The sequence below is a fragment of the Glandiceps talaboti genome, chromosome 22, assembly GCF_964340395.1.
Source record: "Glandiceps talaboti chromosome 22, keGlaTala1.1, whole genome shotgun sequence".
NCBI classification, from domain to species: domain Eukaryota; kingdom Metazoa; phylum Hemichordata; class Enteropneusta; family Spengelidae; genus Glandiceps; species Glandiceps talaboti.
The window spans coordinates 9,651,373-9,676,089 of NC_135570.1; the positions used below are offsets into that span (position 1 = coordinate 9,651,373).

At 33.7% G+C, this 24,717-nt stretch overlaps 1 protein-coding gene across 2 annotated transcripts in view; it reads left to right on the plus strand.

Annotated features, from left to right (window-relative positions):
* The window catches only part of LOC144451945 (coiled-coil domain-containing protein 6-like), a 32,540-nt gene extending 8,079 nt beyond the window's left edge, over positions 1–24,461 (plus strand). Inside the window, exons 2-9 of one of the 2 annotated variants that reach the window (XM_078142867.1) lie at positions 4,379–4,528; positions 4,919–5,047; positions 15,669–15,772; positions 16,858–17,015; positions 18,132–18,386; positions 20,092–20,136; positions 20,872–21,011; positions 21,544–24,461. In XM_078142867.1, coding sequence (XP_077998993.1) covers positions 4,379–4,528; positions 4,919–5,047; positions 15,669–15,772; positions 16,858–17,015; positions 18,132–18,386; positions 20,092–20,136; positions 20,872–21,011; positions 21,544–21,603 — 1,041 coding nt within the window. In that variant the 3' untranslated portion in view covers positions 21,604–24,461. The remainder of the gene's footprint in view (positions 1–4,378; positions 4,529–4,918; positions 5,048–15,668; positions 15,773–16,857; positions 17,016–18,131; positions 18,387–20,091; positions 20,137–20,871; positions 21,012–21,543) is intronic. The other variant, XM_078142865.1, reaches the window with a different exon arrangement.
* The last annotated feature ends 256 nt before the right edge of the window (positions 24,462–24,717 follow it).

Consider the following 24,717-nt stretch of genomic DNA (forward strand, 5'->3'; position numbering starts at 1 on the left):
CCTTCCTCTCTCTGTTAAGTGTATATGTACAAAAGTGAGATACAGGAAGCTGGTCAATGACCTTATCTTTAAAGGTCACTTGAGGTTAAGTAGGATTTTCTGTATTTGGGAGCTACAAGATATTTGAAAATGTTCATGATTAATCTTCAACATTAATACTTTGAATGGAATTAGACCTTTTTTTGGGATAATTTTAATTATTTTATGACACGTTTTAATCACAAATTCAAATGTACCCATACCTAAAACATAATTGGAGTATTAGACTTTATACAAATTTGATTTCTAAATTTTGTCAAAGAAATTAGCCACATGCATACTAAAGGATGGAATTTTACGAGATGTAGATTGTTATCAACAGAAAATGACAGAAACCAGCAGAATTGATCTAGCATGTAATATTAGATTTGTATTGCTACATTTTTTGTACATGTACATGTAACAAAGAAAATGAATACCAAATTTAATAATTGTAATTTTGTTTTTATAATTTATTGTTTATGGTGGATATCAGTAAATCTGCAAAATAATGAAGGAAAAAAATTGAGTCCCATGGAGTGTTGATTAAAAAAAGGGAATTCATGTGAGGAATTGATTCAAAAAAGGAAATTCATGAGGAATCAGTTAAAAAAAATTCACTTGTTCTGTATTTATCTATGCGAGTCCATTATTGGATGATAAAAAAAGTAAAAAATTGGCTAGGTATGTTTGTTGAATTCGTGTGTAATCAGCTGTGTAAGAAATCGATGGTGTTATCACGTGTATGGCATGCAAAGTTTGGTCATATACCTATTAGCTATACAGTTCCATTTCACTGTAATAGTCTGTGTGCATGGAATATTGACATGAAATTCATACTTCTAGGAATTCATCATAGATTAGGGAGCACTGTATGTACAATGTAGAATAGAAATGTGTAATTTGCCATAAGCAATTCACAGGATGGTATTGTGACATTTTGCAAGAATGATATCAACTTACTGTCAACCTCGTAACCCCTCCTGACTCCTACCAACAAATGGTAATGAATCACTCGTTAACTCACATCACCCCACATTTTTACATATGTATGCAGTTGGTGTACACTTTTTACAGTACTTGATGTTTCACTTTGTCACATAAAAGTAGGCTTCAGGTATTTGCATGTACATGAAAATGCTAGTTTGTAATGAGAGAAAGAAGAGTGCTGTAACTATCACGAAGCAGTGTGCCTTCTACATATATCAGTCATTGACTTGTCTTGGTGTTACTATCTCAAGAAGTTGTCTCTAACAGGGAGTTGTCTTAGTGTTATTGTCTCAAAAATTTCTCTCTACACTATCAGAGACTTGTCTTGGTGTTACTGTCTCGAGAAGTTTTCTCTACACTATCAGAAACTTGGTGTTACTACATTGTACATTTTGTATCTCAAGAAGCTGTCTCTATCAGAAACTTGACTTAGTGTTGCTATCTCAAGAAGCTCTCTACACTATCAGAAACTTGACTTAGTGTTGCTATCTCAAGAAGCTCTCTCTCTCTACACTATCAGAAACTTGTCTTGGTATTACTATCTCAAAAACCTCTCCAGACCAGCGTCTTTAGATAACACCACGAAAAGTGTCAGGGCTAGAGTATGTAATAAGAGACAAAATCTTAAAAACATGTTTTACTTGCGAGTCACCACATACTATGGAATAGAGGAACACCAAATTTTTGTTGAGTCACAAGAATTGCTGTGCATCAGTTGGCACAAAATTGCTATGAGGGAATACTGCTAAGTGAGTGAGGTATCTGTAAATGTTTAGTGACGCACCATTTTAGTTATCTGTAAACAAAAATGATAACATCGAAATGAGTGGATACAAACTACAATGTACTTGCTGGATTGCATGCCAACACGGTTGCTAACTAAACCATGGTGGGAGGTGTAAATGGTAATGATACTGTATAGGAACTACACTACCTACCAGCTTGATTGCATGCATTGATTAATAATGATAAGTGAACTAAGTTCTGTGTGTCATAATACACTATACATGTAGCTCTTTTGAAATAACAGAAAGGCGATGGTGTAACAGGTGTTAGGTGTAGTACAATGTAAAGTTTGTGTACTGCAATATGTATTCAGGGCTTGTCCCGGTGGGTTACCAATTTCAGAAATTGGTAGCCCAAGGATGGTGACCAATAGTCTCATATTCCTGAACTGAAAACAGAGCTCCTCTGTTGGAATTTGGAAATACATGTATGTGTGTTATTAAAATAATGTCCGTAAATCTTCCATAATCAGTGGTAGCCTTAGTGGGTTACCAGCTGCAAATTATGGTAGCCCCATGTCAAGAATTGGTAATCTTTGGGCACAGGACTACTGTTAACTTCGAGCCCTGTGTATACATGTACTATGTACTACAAACTTGGAACATGGAACATGTAGGGGAAACCCAGAAAGGGAATACAAAATATGTGTATGACTAAAATTTTAACCTAATGGAAAACTTTGCAGTCCACATGTACATTACATTTGTATGTTCAAGGGAGTTGTTGGTGTCCAACTTGAAAGAATATATACATCATAACATACATGTTAATATCATTAGTACTAATAATATAATAATTAAGATATTCCCCAATATTTTTCTTCCTCCAGCCGTGAAAACATTAATGAGTTAAGGGACCTTGTTACCACGAGTCACTAGACTCAATGACAAACCCTTAGATTTGTGGCTGAATGAAGGAAAATATTGGAAATAATATGTTTTATGAAAAGGCGGGAAAAATAATATATTGACAATGTTTTGACTCGTATTTTGAATACTGTAGAACTAGTGATGTAGACACATGGTGTCATGACACAAGACAACCAGGGGTTAAAGTTAAAACCCATATTTTTCTGTTCAAAGATAATAACTTGGCTTGTGCATGAAATAAGTTACATGTATGTACATGGAACATGTTACATGTAAATCATATTCATAATATATAGTGGAGTAAACTTCACTTGTACATACATGAAACATTTTTTTTTTTTTGTCGTCTCCAGTTTGAATGACTGAAAATGCTAACCATAAGTTAGTGACTTGATGTTATGAAATCTAGCTCAACTGACGTACATTGTACGTAGTCTAAGGTTACTTGAGAATACACTGATCTGTAAAACTAATCATCTCAACTGTAATGCCAAGTAAAGGGGAAGGTGTGGCAATTAACCTACATTTGTATACAATTTTCTTTTCTTTTCATTTCTTCTCTTCTTCATTTGTACATACATTACCTCATTTTCTGATCTTGCTGTATGCTCTCCTCATCCATTTCTTTGCTCCTGCCTTAGTATTTCTTTGTCTTCTTCTGTTCCTCTCTTTCCTATGCCCCTCCCTTCCACGCTCCAGCTCTTCTCAATGCTCCTTCCCTCCACCTTTCTCCTCCTCCTCTCTTCCCTTCACCTCTACTTTCCATTCCTGTCCTCCCCTTCTGCTTTCCTTTCCACCATGGTATCTCTCATGTCTTCTGAATTTCTTCCTGTCACCTCTCCTTTCCCACCCTCCCACCCACCCACCTGCCCACCTCTCCTGTCCTTCCCCTTTTCTTTCCTCCATCTCTTATTTTCCTTCTACCTCCCCCGTTCTCTTATGTCTTCTAGAAATTTGACATAAAACACAACACCATTGTACTTGTTTGGATTAAACCCACTACAAATGTACATTGTTATCTGGTGAGAGCCATTACATGTCTTTCCTGTGACCTGCTTTAATACCAGTATAAATAAGAGAGATAAAAGGACTATGAAACTAGTGTAACTGATCCAGTTGTGGGTGTAACCATGTACACATGTCCTGTCGGTTTCCTGCTGGTTATAATTATGTTATCTCTGATCTCACCTGAACTTTGACCTTTGGCACCATCGGAATAAAGTCAGCCTGTTTAAGTCTTGGTTACTCACCATGCCAGCGAGAGTCTGGGTAACCTAGACCAGCCTGTTTGTTAATGTATACTGTATCATGTGTATCATGCATGGGATCTATTCACCACAGTGACCTTAGATAAAAGTGGTGAATTATTACGTTGGTCTGGAGATATATAATCTAATATTTCTGAAAACACTATCATTTACAAATGAAGGTATATTACTTTCTTAGTTTTGTATTTGTGCAACTTAAGAAATGGTGAAGGCACATGTTCACATTTAGCTGGCATGATGTCTATGATCACCTCCATCTCAGTCATTTGGAAGGAGGTGATCATTCCTGAAACAAACGACAATATACGATGGAAATTGAGAGGGGCTGACTGATGTGTGAGGACACCCCATCATGGCGTACCTTACAGACTATTCCTACATCAGATTAATCAGCTTGATGTGAAGTTGACTTGTTTTGACAAATCTTTTATTTGTTCAATTTTACAGCAAGCAAGAGCAGAACAAGAAGAGGAGTTTATCAGCAACACATTACTAAAGAAAATACAGGCATTGAAGAAAGAAAAAGAAAAGTTAGCTGTCAATTATGAACAGGAAGAAGAATTCCTGACCAATGACTTATCAAGAAAACTATTACAGGTGTGGTCTATTTTACTTATTTCAATAACAAAGATAGTAAACTGTCAATCATAATCAGCAGTGAAACATTCTGACCAAGGATTTATCAAGGATTTTACACATTTAAATAACAATGAAAATAAACTGTCAATCATAATAATGATAGTAAACTGTCAATCAGCAGTGAAACATTCTGACCAATGATTTATCAAGGAAATTATTAGAGGTGTGGCCTATTTTACTCATTTCAATAGAAGGTACAATATGTAATCACAAGAACATACAAAACAAAATATGAAAGAAAAACAGAAAACAACAATTTTCAGGCAACAACAATAAGACAAAAAAATCTGTTTATGATAAGAAATAAATTATAAACAAATCAATAATATATATATATTTTTTTTACAGCTTCGTCAAGAAAAGGTCCAGTTAGAACAGACATTAGAGCAGGAACAAGAGTTCCAGGTGAATAAACTGATGAGGAAGATAGATAAATTAGAAAGTGAAACAACTGCCAAGCAACAATCATTAGAACAGGTAGGGTAAAAAGTTATTTGTATTTATGTGGGGAGTTTACCAGTTTGACTGCATGTATGATGCAATTTGTATTATTGTAAGGGATGGTCGCACAGTGTCACACAAGCTCAATAAACAAACATTGTTCCTTTGGACCGAACCCCCTCCCCCTAAACAAACATTCACAAATGCGACATCACAGTGCCATATGATGTAAACCATGATGAAGACTATAGTGGTCATACCACTACGGCAATGCAATTTAAAAACATGATGGTAAACATGAATTTCCAACCTCATTAACTGTTTTCTGAGATGATGGTAAATACATCAAAATACTACCGGAAACCCAACACTATATGTCACACCAGAAGTAAATTTTTATCACCATATCAACATCTCAGCAGTAAATACAGAAGCTTTTATCATTCAAGGCATGAAATTTTTCCAAACTAGATTAGAAGTTGGAAAATGAAGTTCAGCAATCACATTGATGACAGACCCCCCCCCCTCCCCCCATGAACGAAGTTTGCTTGTTGAGCTTGTGTGACATTGTGCAATCGTCCCTTACTGTTTGTCATTATTGCAGTACAGCTAGCTCAAGAAGTTACAATTTGTAAATGTTACAATTCTCCTTGAATTGTATGTTGACAAGCTAGATATAAACTTTAATGATATTTTTGTTGTGCATAAATTGTAGCCATGTTATAAAATATAGCAATATTCATAAGATTTTTGTTTGGCCATTATGATAAAATGTAGCAAGCCATACAACAACATGTAGCAATGTTAGTAAGAGTTTTGTAGAGCCAGGTGATAACATGTAGCAATGATAGTAAGATATTTGTTAAGTCAGACTATAAAATGTAGCAATGGTTGTGAAATATCAGCCAACTGATAAATTGTAGCAATGTTAGTGAGATATTTGTCAAGCCAGACACTAAAATGTAGCAATGTTAGTAAAATTTTAGTTGAGCCATACAAGAAAACATAGCAATGTCAGTAGGATTTTGTCAAGCCATGCCATAAAATATAGTAAATCATTCAAGAAAATGTAGCAGTGTCATCACCACATGTAGCAATGTTAGTAAGATTTTTGTCAAACTGGATGACATTTTGTTTCAGTTTTAAGGGTTTGTTATTAGTAGAGACTCATATATGCATAGAGTCCAATCTTTATGACTTGCCATATGTTATCTACTTCATGCCAGTAACAAAAGATTACTATGCCATCAATCCAAGTTATTGAGGTTTTTAGAGGCACAAAAGCAATAGCATCATGACAAGTATTAATGGAACTCGACTGTAAATGTTTCATGAGACTGAGATATTGCTGAAATTGATTAAGATGAATAGCTTCTAAGAAGTGAAAAAAAAAGAAAAATATGTGTACGCTCACATGCATACAGATAGATTAGAAAGATGAGATAGATAGATAGATAGATAGATAGATAGATAGATAGATAGATAGATAGATAGTTATTAATAACACATGATAGCAAGGGCAATATCACAAGTTATTGCTCACCCAAGGGATCGTGGTTATGACTGTAATATTCATGATGCCAAGCCAAAGGTCAGGGTATCATCAACATGACCACTTGCCCGAGAGTAGGCAATGCATCATGATATTGCCCATGCCAATCATGTGTTAATTAATTATACACCGAACAAAAACTGTCAAAGTTGGGTTGTCAAAAATGAGCCGTTACCACTGAAAATATTACATAATACATACGTACGTACGGATAGATAAGATAGATAGATCAATCCATCGATCAATCTGTGTTCAGTGGGTGATATTCAGTAATTTTCAGTATCTAAATTGATAGTCAATTCCTAAAAAGTAACATTGATTTTGCTAAGATTTGAGAATATTCCTGACAGGGAGGGGGAAATCTGGTAATATTGGCATGGATCTCCTTACCTCATTCCATAATATTGCATGTAGTAGGGAACCATGGGGAAAAAACCAAGGGAACTCGGGTAGATTGTATACCTGTTATTCCTTATCAAAGCACTTTCAGTAAATATTTCAACACAAATGCTAGTACAATAGATTGACCTCGAAAAGGAAAACAGAAAACTATATTCAGTGCTTGATCATTGATGTGATTTATAGTTGTACGTGTGTGGATACGGCGATATAAAAGGATTGGATATTTGATAACTTAAGAAGCTAGAACACAGTAAATGCCAAATGATCAATATGTACTGTGGTGATGGGGAAATCACGGATTTGCACTGATCAATAAATTATCATGGAACTGTCAGACTCCATCCTTGACTATATATTTTGTATATGGTACATGTAAGCCATGTTGGGTATGGTTTATGGCGTGAAGTAATATTTGATGCTCATCAAATAGATTATATTTTAGAAGATTAATTCTCACAAATTGTTTATAAAATGGACTTGTACTTAATGTCACTTGATGTTTTACCTATCAAATCTATATTTGTAGAAGACTAACTTTTACAAATTATCAACTAAACTGGTATGTATTAAATGTACAGTAATAATATGTGAAGATTTGGGCACACAAATTTACTGGTGTAAAATTCTTACAAAGGTTTTTACCGTAAAATAAATGTGTTGGTAGATTCAGGTTAGCCTCCACAGATAATTGAGAGAAATGTAATTGGGTTGATAAAGTAAAGCTAATCCCCCACCCCACCCCCACCCCATAAAAAACCAAAACCAAAAACCAAAAAACAAAACAAAAACATAACAACTCTATACAAACAAAACAACATACATGAAGTACAGCGTTGAATGTAGCTATATGGTGAAACAAAGCAAATTGTTTGAAGTATTTTCATCTGCCAGAAAACAATATTAGTCTTTAGTCAGTACTTTAGCGTCTTCAGAATCAATGTCTTTACAATAAGATATTTTTTTATATTAAATGAATATCATTTCCAGATATGAAGAAAAGTAAACAGAATTGACACTTTCAATACCTGACTGTTACAAACTAGAACAGACCCAAACTAAATACTATTACATATGTATTCATGTACCTTGTGGCATGTAGTACATATAGATTACATACATTTGTAAATGAGTAATAGTTATGCCATGGTGCAATGGATGTAAACATATTATAATTTGTAAATGAGATATTAAGCATACACTTGTTGTAACTGGGGTATTATTTTTGCAAGTAGACAACTAACTATATTTTCACTGAAAATTATTTAATTTTTAAATACCAATATTCAATAATTTGATATTATACATGTTAATAATTATCTATACATGCATAGTATAGTGATTAGTTGAAATTGTGATTCAGGGTGGGTAGGATTTTTGGATGCAGACCCAAAAATCAATATGATTTGGATATTTTGCACCCTTCTATGTTTGCTGTTTACACAAATATAGTATATATTCCATATTGTTTGGCTTGTGCATGATATAACAGTTTTAGTTTATTTCTGTTTTAGATTATCTAGAGTTACAATGTAGTTTATCAGAATAGTTCTGAAGGTACTGCTGTACATGCATGTACCTGTCTTTCAGTTGAAATCCTACAGCATGGTGCATGTTTGTAAATGGGATTTTAAAACATATTGAGCAGTGGCACATCTGTTATTTGGCCTGTTGTCTAACAAATAAACAATCACACATACATGTATAGTTCATTGTTATCATCAAGGACAGCCAATAGGTAAAATGTACACGAGTTCCCAAGTCATTTTACCAAGATTACAATTTACCTACCAAAACTACGATGTGTGGTATAATATATGAAATCTATAGATGCAGATTTTACCAGATTTCCCCCTTATACATGTATTACCAGGGTTCGAAATTCTTAGAAAAACAGTGAATGTGCAATGTATATTTATACTATGTTATTTTAATAAGATTTTCCACCAAAAGTACTTATGTATGGAAATCTTGTGATGCATGTTTTACCTGATTTCCCTCTGTTATTAGTAGTTTTCAAAAACTTCAACAAAAAACAGTGAAAGTACAATGTATATATTTATTGATACTGTGTTATTTTACCAGGATTTTCAACCAAAAAGTACTTCTGTACAATGTATGGTATAAATATATGATGCAAATTTTACCAGATTCCCCCATCTATTAGTATTACCTGGGTTGGTTCCAAAATCATAGCTAAAAACAATGAAAGTACAATGTATATGAATTTTTATACATGTAGTGTGTAATTTTTACCAAGATTTTCAACCAAAAAAGTACTTCTGTACAATGTATGGTATAGATATATGAAAATCTTTTGATGCGTTCGTGTTTTACAAGATTTCCCTCTGTTATTAGCCTAATATTACATAATGTAGTGTTCCTAAACCTTAGCTAAAAACTGAAAGTACAAAGTACAAATGTACATGTATATGATACTGTGTCATTTTACCAAGATTTCCCTCTGCCATAAAGAGTGTTTCAAAACCTTCACTAAAAGCAGTGAAAGTATACTGTATATGTATATTATCGTGATTATCGTCAACTGATATTGCTTCAAATACATTCATTATAAATATAGCCACAGGGTATCTACAAAAGTTCATGGATGGGACAAATTATTTGTCTACCTTGTGTTATGTTTATATGGATACAAGGACAGTGATATAACAATGCTTGCTTGGTACGAATATAACAACAAAACAATGACTCATGGAGTTGATAACCCTGCCTCTAAAATAGGTGCTGTAAATTTGACCGTTTCCAAAACAGACCATGGAAAGGTTGCCAATAGTAACATAATAAATACTAGTAGAAATAGGTCATTCCTTTGATAAACAGCACAGAGTGAATTGAAATGTAGATCAATTGGATAGTTAAACTTGAATCTAAGTGTCAATTTAATTTCATTAAAGTATGCGCAGTCACTTTCACAAACATTCAAATTGTGGGGTGTTTTGTCACCTCTCTCTTGAACTTAATTCTATTAGTCATATACATGTATGGTGTGCCCTTTAATGATAGCCAAATTTTGTTGTGAGTAGGTATGATAAAAACTGGCATTTCTTGTGAGTCACCACATAGTAAGAGATAGGGAACACCAAATTTTGGTGCGTCATTAGCAATTGCGTGTGTGTCAGTGGTGGTGTGTCAAATTGGCTTAGAGGGCACACTGGTAATGTAGCCTATATACAAGTGACGTATTTAGAGTCACCGAGTTTAAAAAAAAAAAAAAGACATTAAATTACGTGTTCAGTCACTTACAATATTAAAATTGTGCCTTTTGTCATCCAGCCACCCCTTGAACAAAATTGGAAAATCTATATAAAAAAAATTATAGTTTATAACTAAGTGACCTTTTTAGAGTCACCAAGGTTTTTTTTTAAAAAGACAGTAAATTGTGTACACAGTCATTTTAACGAAACTGAAATTGCATTTATCTCTGTCATCATTCCTTTAGTAGAAGATTTCACTACACATAATTGTCTCTGTATCGCTTGTAAAAAAAACCAAAAACTAAGGCCACAATGTTCTGCAGAAAAGGTATATGTTAATTTAATATAATATGTACAGTCACTTTATATGGGGTATATGCTCCCTTGAGTGCAAGTTTCTACCTTATGATTGTCATGGTAACACCATATGGCCTACTAATTTGTAGCCTATGTTTTCAAGTGAGAGGACTACATTTGTAACTCATCTTGTACATGTATGTACCCTTAAATGTCAGAAAACAGGACTAGATCATGTTTTGTATTTAATAATACAGGTAAACATTAATTTAATACATGTAAACCACTTGAAAATTTCAAATTGCATATGTACTGACTTCACTGTGTGAAAATGTAAAGATGCATGTTCTCTTTGTGGTGTGTGTGTAACTTAGATAAAATATGTGCCTTGTCAAGTTTTTTGCAAGAAATAGTGAAAAAGGCCATATAATAATAATATTTTATTGTCATATGTATTTGTGCAATGAAATTTGCAGTGGTTCTGTGAAAAAAAAAAATTTTTATAGCCATTTTTGGAATGATGGTAAAAACCAGAGATAATGTGCTTTTCGCAAAATGGATATGATTCAGTGATATGGTGAAAACCACAGAAAATGAAAAGCACTTCTCAAAATCACTAATATTCAATGATTGTGGAAAATAATATGTAGACAGCAATGTTAATATTGATTAGATTGGAATGATTCTGTGCAGAGCACAGGTTTTGGAGGTCGGTTGAATCTATCCGTGTAATAAACAAGGTCCACAGTGTGTACATCATTTTATCGTTTTGTAGATGTTATTAATACATATTGTCAGTTGACAATAAAGCTATCATATGAGCTATGTGATTGGCAATAACAACATTGTCCCTTGTTTGACCCCATTATTGTCATCTGATATAGCAGGTATGAATGGGTGCTGTACAGTCAGCATAGAACAGTATAGTCTGAAGGTGATTTATTTTCAATCTATTGTCGGCACACAATTAAGTTCATTGACATCTGCTTACCTTGCTAATAGTACTGTGAGCAAGTATAGTGTCTGCAATCATCATTATATAAAACAATTACGCTGGTAGCCAAAAGTGAATTTATTTCCAATATATGATAGATATTTGAAATAAGGAAAGAAAAGTGACATGTCTCCTCATTTGTAACAAATATAAATATGTCATGGTGAGTTTCTTTGAAATTGAAATTGAAATTTATTTTACACAAAAGAGATAAACATACAAATAGCAAACATTAACATCAAAAAAGAAATGATTTAAAGTTGTGGGCAAGAGACTAGAAAATAGTTTTGAAAAAATTACATGTAATTGAGCCTAGTCACTCGATTTCAAAAGTATCAATTGCATATCATACTGTGGTGACTGTAGTTGTTCAAAATAAATAACATTACTTATAAAATCAGAAACTTCTAATGAAGAACCACAGCAACAGATATTTACATTGTTAACAACACTAAGAAACAAGCTATGGTGATAGGATAGGATAGTTTCACAGCAAGTGAAAATAAACAAAAGTAAATGTAACAGTAAAATGCCATACAATGGTTATCAAATAACCTTGTACCAAAAATCCCATGCTTTCATTTATAGCAATCGCAACCTCAACATTTGGAAATTTGTTAAAAAGTTGTTTGGTTCCGGTTACCCGACCCCACCTAGTTTTTCACGGCGACCTTTAACTTTTTTTTACATATTCGAGATAAAAAATAGGGAAATCACAAAAATTGTCAAGTCTCACAAGAAATAATGATGTGGAAACAGACATCAACTTATTATAAAACCATTCTTCCAATCTGTAATGGCTGTACATCTACTCCCCCACCTATTTTAAAATTGAATGTTATCGGAACCACATAATTTTTTTTTATGCCTAATACCATGCTGTTTAAATACTGGGTGTGAATAGTTTCTGCATTCATCATAGTAACATACATGGACATGAAGTAGATTTATTTCCAATCCATAGTGTATGCAATATTTTAGAATTGTTGGACTCTGCTTACCATTCTACATTGTAATCGTAGGCAAGACTTGTTTGTTTCTGCTGTCATTAGTTTTAAAAAAATCGAATTGAAGTCAATTTATTTCAAATAAAATGTATAAACAACATTTTGGAATGCATGTACATTGAAAGTGGAAGGCTGGAAGGCTGTATTATGTCCTCATACATGTACATTGTATGTATATATGTCAGAGTTGTTCTCAGTAGTTACAATTACAGCGTTGAGCCTCTGTACGTTTTGTATACATGTAGATGTACTCAACCATTTAGTCCCTATTCACCATTAAAGTGGCCATATGGATGAGGCTTAGGTATTTATTTTTAATTTTCTAATTTACAAAACAATTCTATCCTGGCTTCCTACTTGAAAAATCAATGTGAAACAACATATGCCAAGTCCTTGTTTGTAACTCAATAAATTAGAAAATGTTAATAAATATGTGCAAATGTTTGTTATTGTATGTACAATAACAAACTTTTTTACACATTGTTTAGCTTTTTGCAAAGTATTGAGTTACAAACACAGACTTTGTCAATGTTGTTTCACATTTATTTTTCAAGTAGGAAGCCAGGATAAAATTGTTTCGTAAATTAAAAATCCTAAATAATACCCAATCCTCATCCATATGGCCACTAAAAAAGTGACATTGTAAGGGAGATATTTGGGACAATAAATTCTGGCATCAATGCGATTGCTGAACTTCATATCATATCTGTGTTGGGTTTCCAATAGTATTTTAATGTGTAATACCATCATATTTTTATTTTGCATCCATCATAGTGGGGTGACTGCTACAATTTTCACCATAGTTTACATCGTAGTATAGTATAGTATAGTATAGTGTATTTTATTTGACATGAAAAAATATAAAAATACATTATCTGGAGTCAAAAACAACATACAGAAACAACAAAAACAAAAATAATAGATAATTATAAATATATATAAAAAATATATAAACATGTCGATGTTGCACTTGTGAACGTTCGTTTAGGGGAAGGGGGTTTTGTCCTAAACAAATGAAGTTCATTTTACTGAGTTTGTGTGACATTGTGTGATTGTCCATAAGTGAAGGTGTGTAAAGTGAAGGCTAGCGAGATAGCTTCTTAGAATACACTAAAGAAACCTGACTTACAGGAGAAATGAAGTTGCCTTGGTGCTTCACTCTTGGAACATGTTCTTAATACAAAGATAGATACAATTAACTTGTAGACTAACAATAACAGAGACACAGCAGGACCCTTTGCCCAATCACATTGAAAAGTGATAATTTAAGCATTGCTATTAACAGTGCAGTAGAAACAGGTGTGGATGATGTTAATAGCTGCAATTCAATTGTTTATTTTCCAACTGATTACCAACATGTTAAACTTGTCTGCTTTTACATATATACATCCTCGTTCATGACACCTGTAGAATTGCTTCTTTTGCATTTGAAGGTGTGTGTGTGTGTAAATACATTGCATCTCATGAGTAAAACACTAGGCATCTTTATTTTTCATGTAATTGTAAGTAAGGTTCTCCTGTGTATTCTAATTCTAACTTCAAAACTTCAGTTAGGATAGCGAAATAGTGTAGCGATAGCCGTTCTCTAGTCTACAGGTAGGCTAAAGTGTCTCTGATACAACAGATTCATTCTATATATAGAAATACTTGCTTAAAGTGTATGACATGAATTTCAGTACTAAGTGCATGTAGCTTGTACATTGAATTATAATGTACATGTAGTGTTATTACAAGGGGTATGGACCAGCTGGTACCTACATGTGCTTTACACAAACATTGTTAACAAAGCTAGGTTTTAGAGTCTCTGCATTGTCAGTAAAGGAGGAGAAAAAAAGAAATATTTTATATCTTTCCAATGCTGTACAAAATATTTCTGGATAAGGCCAAATAAAAAAAAATGTTTGGTTTCGGTTACCCGACCCCACCTAGTTTTTTACGCCGACCCTAAACTATTTTTACATATTCGAGAGAAAAAATAGGGAAAATTGCAAAAATAGTGAATTTTCGCAAGAAATAGTGGGTGCAGAAACAGACATCAACTTAAAAAGACAATATAAAACTATTCTTCCAGTCTGTAATGGCTGTACATATGATAGGAAGAAATAAACAACACAGAGACCATTTGGAAAACAATGGAAAACCTGAACTAGATACTCACACATGAAAAAAAATATATAATAAAATAAAATAAAAAATCTACCTACCCCACCTATTTTAAAATTGAATGTAATCGGAACCACATAATTTTTTTTTTCTTTTTACACCTAAGGACATTTGTTGACTACAGTAATAGTATTGTGTTGACCATAATCCTAGTTGTAGGGTTTACAGTGTTTTTGCTAAGGGCAGTAAAGTAGGTAAAATCTGGGGTTCCCAAACAAAATTACCATAGACTCTATAGGGGAAATACTGCCATTTTACCCCTATCTCTGATTCTGTTACTGGGGTTCTCCAACCTCAGCAAAAACACTGGGTTTCGATGCTTAAGTTGTAAGGTAAAATTTTGTAAAGGTGTTTTTCTACACCTTTGCATTTCACTGCTAGGTTTCAACCTTAACTGCAGTGTAGAGAGGATGGTCAGGTCATTGTATCAATTGTTTAAAACATATATTTGTTTCATAGTTGAAAAGTTCAATGTTACTAATATGTTTTTAACCCTCTCACCCTTGTCCCATGGTTTATCCCTATTGTTTCAATAATAGTATTAGACTAGTATACAGGAAAATAGGGGTGATAGGGATATTATAATGTAGACTTAGAACAAACATCTTGTCAAGGCAACAGACAAGGACTTCACAGTTGTAAATATTGATGCTGGGAAGGTTAATGACCTTTAGTGTTATACAGTGGTTGTTAGACATGTATATCACTCACTTTACTTGACTGGAGTGATTGTACAGAAGCGTCATCTAAAGAAACTTAACAGATACCTGTAAATGCATTCATCAGGTTGGTAAAACATTGTATGAATGGATTTTATGACACAACCAAATGTTCTTATTACACGTGAGTAACATTTTGCCTGTTCAGGTCAACAGGCTTTGTTAAGCTGCCACCTAGTGGTAAAGCCAGCCCACCTCAGCAGGTGAAGTAATAAGAAGCCTTGGTTGTGTTACAAGAACTATTTAGTGTTCACAGCTTCACAGCTAGTTCTGTCCTTACTGAAAAATCGGTGATTTCTTTTTGTTTTCAGTTGAGGAGAGAAAAAGTTGATTTAGAGAACACATTAGAACAAGAACAAGAATCATTAGTAAACAGGTTATGGAAGAAAATGGACAGACTAGAAGCTGAGAAAAGGTGAGTAGGACATCACGTACAGAAAATATATCGAAGGGTCACTGAAAGACTGCTACCATACACATTATGTTCCCCAACAACACTTTAGATAGACAAGAACAGGCTTCCCACAGACCAACCATTACAAATATAAACAACACCACACTCCTGTCCACAACTTGTGCAGGCACTGTATGTGTACACACGTCACCATGCAAGCATGCTCAAGTTCTTGCTAGTTTCAATTTGTATGTGTCAAAATCTGAGCATGCAATGTGATGACATTAAATAGCTTGTTAGTTCCAAGGACGCTGTGTGTGTCTGTTTGTCAATTGAGGTCGGATTGTTTTGTTTATATTTGTAGTGAGTGGTCTTTGGAAAACCTGTTTCTTATCCATCTAAATTGTTCTTTGGGAACATAAAATGTTAAATGATAGGGACAGTCTTTTGGCAAACTTTCAGTATTTCTGCTGTAGGAGTACTGAACCTTGAAATCTTATATCTGTAACTGTGACATCACTGAGTAGGTGTGGTGTATTTTGAAATCTTCCGTGTTTGTGAGAGTGAGACATCACCTAAAAATAGATGTACTTTTACCTTCATGTAATCTTTGCTTCATGTAATCACTGGCTGGATTTGCTGAATAGTGTTATTTTATGCTATCAAACTAATGCTTTTAGCAGAGAGACAGCAAGACTATTGAGTAGTTAAGATGTTGTTGTCTGAATTTCTACACATGTAATTTTTCATTCTGAGTACCCAGCAAGTCGCAACAATGTTTTCTCCAAATGTTTCCCATGCAGAATGAAATTACAACAATGTATAAAGAAAGGGAAGGTAGTAGTATCTGAGTGTGTGTGTGTGTGTGTGTGTCTGTGTCTGCCTGCATTACCCAAGAGTAGTTAGACCAGCTTAATATTGTACACAGTCATGTTGACTTGGCCTTCTTCAGGTGACAGCATACATCTAACATCTCTTCCCCTTGAAGCCTGTTGATCAGCCCAAAACCATTCTATTTCCCAAGGGCCTTGGCCGGAGGGAAGTATGTCATAGTCTCTTTGTATTCCTCATGTACTCATGCACAATGTCTGTCTTGCTGTCTGTAGGATGCTGCAAGAGAAGTTAGACCAGCCAGTGTCTGGCCCTCCATCACCAAGAGAGATCAAGAATGGAGATAGCACAGAAAGTCTGACACTCTACATACAGCAACTCAGAAATGAGGTTTACGTCTTAAAGAAAAAGATGGAAGAAGCTCAAACTGAACGTAAGTCATTTATAAATTACAAAAGATAACTTTATTGATCAGATCCTTCTGTTCTCCAACTTACAAACCAATGTCAGTTTAGGATTAAAAAGTAGGAGATGAAAACTGGGATTGAATTATGGGCCTTTAAAGATTAAGATTGAATTAGGATATTTGGATGTGAAAAACAATTGTCTGGTAGAGCTATAGAAATAGTTGGTATAAACAGAAATGATCTCAATAGCGAACTTGCAATCCAAACTGAGCATGCTCAGACGCCAAGGACTATGGGATTATCTGTGGTTATCGTAATACCTAATCTGGAGCTACTGATAAAATTAACCTCCCACAAAGATCAGGGTGACTATGAATTGATCATTCCTGGTTATATTGTTTACAATGCTAATTTATTAGTATTTATTATCACATTTCCCATGATGCAACATTCAACATGGCGGGTTTGCAAGTGCCGTATTAATATGTATATCACCCAAGACCCTGCAATTAAAACATTAGGGTTTTAACCAATAGTTGGGTACCTTTCAAACTACTGTAAAAATCCCATCAATTCGACCACCAACAGATTCTTAGAAATGTTATTATTTTTCTAATCACAACAAATCAATGTATATATTTTTGTTTTTTTATTTCAACCACCAAATATAACCATTGATAGAGGGGAGCTTTAGTTTTAAAAATGATCGACAAAGAGGAATGTTTGATTCACTCTCGTCTTGCAATTGGACTGGCAAAATTGCAAATTAATTTTCATAAATCAATTAATTAGAGCACAAGCAAATTGTAATTATTAAAATCTGGTCGAATTGATGGGATTATTACGGTATAAATCTAGATATGTCTCTGAATTTGCTATGACTGTCTTTTCTCCTCTTAATCCATCCACAGATTCTTAACAAAGCTGGGCTAATGTTCAATTTCAATATGTACTAGATATGTAGATTTAAAATCCCCTTAGAATTTACACTCGTTTTCATTACAGAAAAACATTGAATGGAAATGTCTAAATGAAATAGTCAAAATCCACCAGCACAAAGTTCTAGGTTATAAAAAGTTTAGTTTCATTGAATATGTAAATGTTAAAATTGATTATTTTGAATCTGATTTTGTCGTGTATAGATACAGAAAAGATGGCGCGGTATGCAGAAGAAGAAAAACATATCAAAGATGAGAATTTACGTTTGCAGAGAAAGTTACTCATGGAAATGGAGAGGAGAGAGGCTCTAAGTCGACAGTTGTCAGAAAGTGAGTCCAGTCTTGAAATGGATGATGAGAGGCAGTTCAATGAGATGGCATCCCAAGGAAGTTTACGTCCACGGACAAGGTCAAGTCCAATACCATACTCTCCAACCTCAAGCAGACCAATGTCACCTGGTAAGAAATATACTTAAATTAATATCAATACAGGAGAAAAGTTGAGGATGGTGTCAAAGTGTTTACAGTTAACATGATGTAGGCTTGGTATTTCACTCATGGGACATTATGTTTTTGACACAGAGCTAGACATATTCCAACTCTAGACTAACAATAACAGAAAATAAACATAGCAGGATCCTGGTTTCAGATAAGTTTAACTTGAAGTTAGGGACAGGGCAGTTATGCAAAGTTTAACAAAACCTGACACTTGTTTGGAGAATAGAGAAACAATGATCAGTATGTAGAAGTATTTTATCAAGTATATATATAACCCACTAATATGAAAACACATACCTGTTTGTGACAACACTTGGCACCAGGGGGGCAGTGATTTTAGTTTTAACCCCAGCAGATCCTGAAAAAGAGAGTGAAAATGACCTAGATGTTTTGATATTGTTACTCACATGACATGAGCAACACACATAACCTAGTTGCAAATGTCATCCTTTTTTGTAATCTTAGTTTACTATAAAGCCTAAAAAAATAATTCTTTGGTTCTAGTTTTCACTGCCGGCCCTAAAATCACAAAAAATTGTTAAGTCTTATGAGAAATAGTGGTTGTGGAAACTAAGATCAACTTAAAAAGACAATATAAAACTGTTCTTCCAATCTGTGATGGCTGTACATCTGATGAGAAGAAATAAATAACACAAAGACAATATGGGAAAACCTGAACTCGCACATTTAAAAAAAATACAATAATATAAGTTTAAAAATCTACCTACCCTACTTATTCTAAAATTGAGCGTAATTGAAACCAGTTTTTTTATTAGATGGAGTTACTTACACAGGACTTGCTTGCAAAGAATGTGTAACAATATATCTAGAATTAAAAATACTACATAGCACCAAGTGTCAGGTGTCAATATAATACATTGCTGCCAATTTAGTCACAGGTTTAGGTAACTTGTTTGAAACATTTACACTAAAGTATGTAAACATCATATGCAGAGCTCATTATCCTCAGCAGGTTGTCGGCATCCTCCATTCTCATGCCAATTTTATGACAGTTTAGGTAAAATATTTTGACCATTTCAACAATCTACATGCTGTGTGCTAGATGTCAGTGCCCTATTGCTGCCAATCACCCCCCCCCCCCCTGAAAATTATATAAAAAGCAGGGGAAACTGTAGTTTTTCTGTGATTTCCCTCTTTCTGTTACCAGGGTACCCACACCTTGCAAAAATAGTCAAAACAGAGGAATTTGAAGGATTGTGTAGCCTATGTAGAAGGCTATCATTATCTCCCATACTGCCTGCTAACTCAGTAATATTCAAATTTAGTATTTAGTATTGTTGGCCAAATCTCGTTATCTGCAACCACTTGGCAAAATTAACATGAAATTAACATATCACCTGCAAACATTTTATATTGTTGTTCCAAGTTTACACTTGTGTATACAGCCAACTCATATCTGGGTATCCAACTACCGGTACACAGTTATAATATGCAAATGTAGGTGACATGTGACTACGCATGTTATCCATAAAAATACTCAATTACTTCAAGGCTGTGTGGAGAGAGGGACTACATGTACATTAGACTACATGCAAGGATGATCATACTGCCCTCTATGGCAGACTAGAGACTATATATTTTTCTATGTATAATATTTGTTCTCTGTGTTGTCTTCCCACTTTGTCTGTGTTGTTTACTCACAAAGACACTGAAACTGCCCCATCTACAAGTTATTATAGGAATGTCAATGGTAAGAATAAATTCTCTTATGATTGATCATTTATCCATGCTTGATAGCATGCAGCAAGATGTGTTTTTATCCTTCTCTTTTGCCCCACAAATTTAGTCAGTACATGTGCAAGTTTTAATGTCCCATGTTTTGTTCAGTGTGAAAATGCTGTTGGTGTCTCAGGCTACTAGCCAAAATCTTTGAACCATAAAAGCAAACTGCATATTTTTTTCCACGTTTGGGTATTTTTTGTTGTAAAATCAGGCGCAGAAAATGTAAATTGAATTTGTATTTCTGTTGCATGAAATTAATTTGAAAATGTTCATGTTGTTCAGTTAATCAAATTACCTGCACCCATTGGTAAGTGAAAATATACAAAAGAAACTTGTGATTTTGAAATTTTTTGATTCAAATTCTCTATTAAGAAATGGTTTATTTAACTGAAAGAAATATTGGTCATTGTGTACAGTCCTGATCACTACAAATGATTAGATTATAGTTACTGCAGTACAAATAACGGTGAAATTTTTCAGTCAAATTGTCAACTATTAAAAACCAATACTTATGATGTTAGATTATATAGTATAGAAATATTATTGTATGGATATGTTAGTCAGAATGGAGGACTTTAGCTGTATCTGTTCATACCATTTAATGTTTACATTTTTTCCCCACTTTGATGGCATTAGTCTATAAAAACTTGCTGTGTTGTAGCAATTAAATGTTTACTAATTACTAATTGTTGTTTTCTTTCAGGACATTACAATGTAACATTTACACCACCATCATCATCACTTAGTCGTTGCTCATATTGTGGCTGTACACCATACCAGTCTACACCAGCCGGCTTATCAAGTACTTCACCACCAGTGTTTGCTCATTCTGTGCCAGTACATGTAAGTATTATTTTTACAATTTTTCATGTGCCAAAGATTTTCAAAAAGTTGGAAGTGTCATATCCATCATATTCCAGTTATACAATCGAAAGATTTTATAATTTGATTACTTAATGGTTCCGATTACACTCAATTTTAGAATAGGTGGGGTAGGTCAATTTGTTATATATGAGTTCTCTTAGATGTACAGCCATTATAGATCGGCAGAACAGTTTTAAATTGTCGTCAGTTTCTGCATCCACTATTTCTTTTGATATTGATTTTTTTTTCTGAAATACATATAAAAAGTTTAAAACTAGGTGGGGTTGGGTCACCAGAGCCAAACAATTTTAAACTCTTATTTTCAAATAAAACAACTATGGATGCCCATGGCCTCCCACTGAACAATGAAGAAATAAGTTGCAATTATGGATTGAGTCTCCAGAACCTAAAGTTTTACGAAAATTCATTATTTTCTGCAGTGGGGCACATCCCTACCCCTTTAAAGTACATTTATTTCTGAAGATAAATTTCTGTTTTATTCTCCCTACAGAGACCTAGAAATATTACTAGTCCAGACAGATTTGTGAAGCCTACATCACCCACCTCATAGGTATCACCCAAGACCACCGTATCCATGACAACTAATGATGTGAAGAAATTTGGTTTGAACATGAACTTGTTACTTAACCTTACCATATGAATGTACTACTAATAATAATGATTTGTTTGATGTCTTGCCAAAGTTGAAAACAAAGGACTAAAAATTATCTGATAAGTGTATCAAATGCTGATAAATTAAAAGTAAATTTTGTTAGTTACTGTACTCCTATGTAGTGAAAGCTGAACTCAAAGACAGGTAGGGCGTTTGCTGTTTCAGTGGAAATCTGGCAGTACAATTACCTTACTGGCTATACAGAGACATTTGTTATGGATGGGAATTTGGTGATTATTTGTAACTCAATACATTGCAAAAAGCTACAAAAAAATATGTAAAAAGTTTGTTGTACTATAACAAACAATCTATACATTTATTAATCTTTTATAATGTATTGAGCCATGAACAAGGACTTGTGGTATATGTTGTTTCACATGGATTCTTCAAGTAGGAAGTCATGATAAAATTGTTTTATAAAACTAAAAATCCAAAACAAATGCCCAATTCTCATCCATATGGCCACTTTAAAACAAGTAGTACATTTTTGCAAGTGCTTCATGCTAATATACAGCTTACAGAGGAAATGATCTCAGAATACTGCATAGAGTTTATGAGGGATTGTAGATGAAGTATTTGATGTACAAAGAGTAATCTTAGAATTCCATACCTGACGGACTTCGTAAGTGTAATAGCTTGCATTGTTGTGTCTTTTCTGAGGAATTTACATGTTCACAGATTTCCAAAATAAATTCCTGATTATGCGAAAGGTAAATGGTGTCGTAGTTTTGTGCATGCATTGAATATGTAAGTATCTCAGAAATATTTCTAGTTTATTTGAGATGAATCCTTCAACGTCAATACTACCAGAAAGAAAACTATACAATTAGACATTGTAGGGGGATAATGTAGTGTACATTGATATCTAGACACTCTGTGCCTTTCTGCCAAGTTATAGGAAGCCAAGCAGCTGTATAATATAATGTTTGTGTCTTGTCAACCATTTGAAACCTCCCCCCCCCCCCCATGTTTATATCCATACACAGTATCAATAATTGGAATCCCCTCCCTTTATGTTCAAAGTGTACAACATATATTACAGTTTGACTAGAAATTTACATAATTTGGTAAATTCATCGATATTATACAAACAACTACTTAATCAAGGAAATTAGACCTGTCCCATCATCTTGTGTACATACAGTTAAGAGTTGACTTATAGTAATTAGTTTGAAATACTTGCCAGGCATGCATTTCAGTCTCTCGCAAAACAATTTTAGCTTTATGTTTGTATCAGTGTTCAAAGTTGGAAAAATGGTTTTGTTAGGATGGGGGGAAACAGTTTCATTTCACTATACTTGTTGCTACTGTAGCACCAACAATACACTTTGAGAATATGTTCACTGTCTTCATGCCATTATAAGAGCGCCCTCAGTGTTGACATTTTGTACTACGTTTGTTTAATGCAAATCTCCAGATTGAATCATTCCAGTTCTAAGTGCCACCAGATTTGATTTGTTATCTGTTCTTCCATTTTGTAAAAGTTGATGAAGTGATTATGAGCTTTTTTCGTGAATTTTTAGCAACAACATACCAAATTGAATTTTCACAAAAGTTTATTCTTGCTAAAAGTATTTCTCAAATGTTTGGCGTGAAGTGTACTTCACATCATTTCCGTTGTAATGTGCAATTTTTATTCATGATTAGTGTACATTTTTTAATATAAATATTTAGTTGTCAGGTTTATTATTAGGTTTAGTCCATTTTCTTCTGCTAAAAAAAAATACTCTGCTCAAAAAAAAAACCCATTTGTGTCTGTATACAGTATTATAACTTCTAAGTCTATGATCGTGTTATAAGAGGCTTATTAATATTAACAATTCAACAGAGATTTCTCATTGATTTGTTCGCACTTTCCAAATGATTCACAAAGACAATGTGTGCTACACTGTATTTACCATGTTGTTTTGATCACAAGATGATGTCATTATTTCTCTCTAAGTCTAAGAGCTGAATGATTTAGCTGACAATATACTAGATAAATATGCGTTGATGTTTATTATTGTTAATCAACTATCATAAAAGCTTGGAATTCATAGATGTATTGAAAAAAATACAAAATTTGTTAGTGTGATTTAGACATCAAACAATTTGCCAATGAACAACAACAACTTGTAGATCAAAATATCCTGTGTATTTGTCTATGCAGCACTGTGCCCTCTAATGCAATTTGACGTTCTGGTGACTCACAACAACAAAATTTGGCTATTACTAGAGGGTTCACTGCTATACAGCTGTAAGACTTCCAAGCTATTTTGATAGTAGTGTGATCAAAACAAATGGGTATACTGTAAACATGGAAATTTTCGTTTATTTCACTGGACAACAAAATCGTAAAAATAAGTAGCGACTAAAATGTATTCTATGTACCAGTCTGGTAATAAGTAAAATTTGTTTTTGAGAACTAGCTGAAGATGAAAATATCTAGATTTACTGTATACCCTACTTGTGTGTATAATGTCAATTTTTTTCTGTTAACTATCACATGGTGTAAAACACAAACTTGCTACTTTTGTCTTGTTGTACTCTGCTGGGTCTACTCTAGCCAATAAATACTGTTATATATGAAAATATGAACAAAAAAATTGAAATAGAGTTTACTGTTGAAGTGTTTGAACTTTCATTTCAAACTCAAGTTTTTCATTCTTTTCTTGACTTATTAAGCAATTCTTGTTGATGAAGGAAAAGTTGACAGTGAGTTGGTGTAAATTTGTAAGATGAAATTGTACAAAAAAGAAATAAAACTATCTAGCTAAATAGGCAAAGGTATGTTGTGGTCTTTTGAATTGTGTGAAATGAGTGATTGATTGTAATTTGTGAACAGCTGAACAGATACACAAACATGTCCTCAACAACAGCCAAAAGAAATACTTGTGTAATATACCGAGATGATATATAAAGAGAGTTGCATTGCTCGTGGCTTTATACTTTTGAGGGAGACACAAAAAAAAATTGTTGCTGTGCTGCAAGTGCAGAAACTACATTTTGTATCTACAACATGTCAAATTCCCA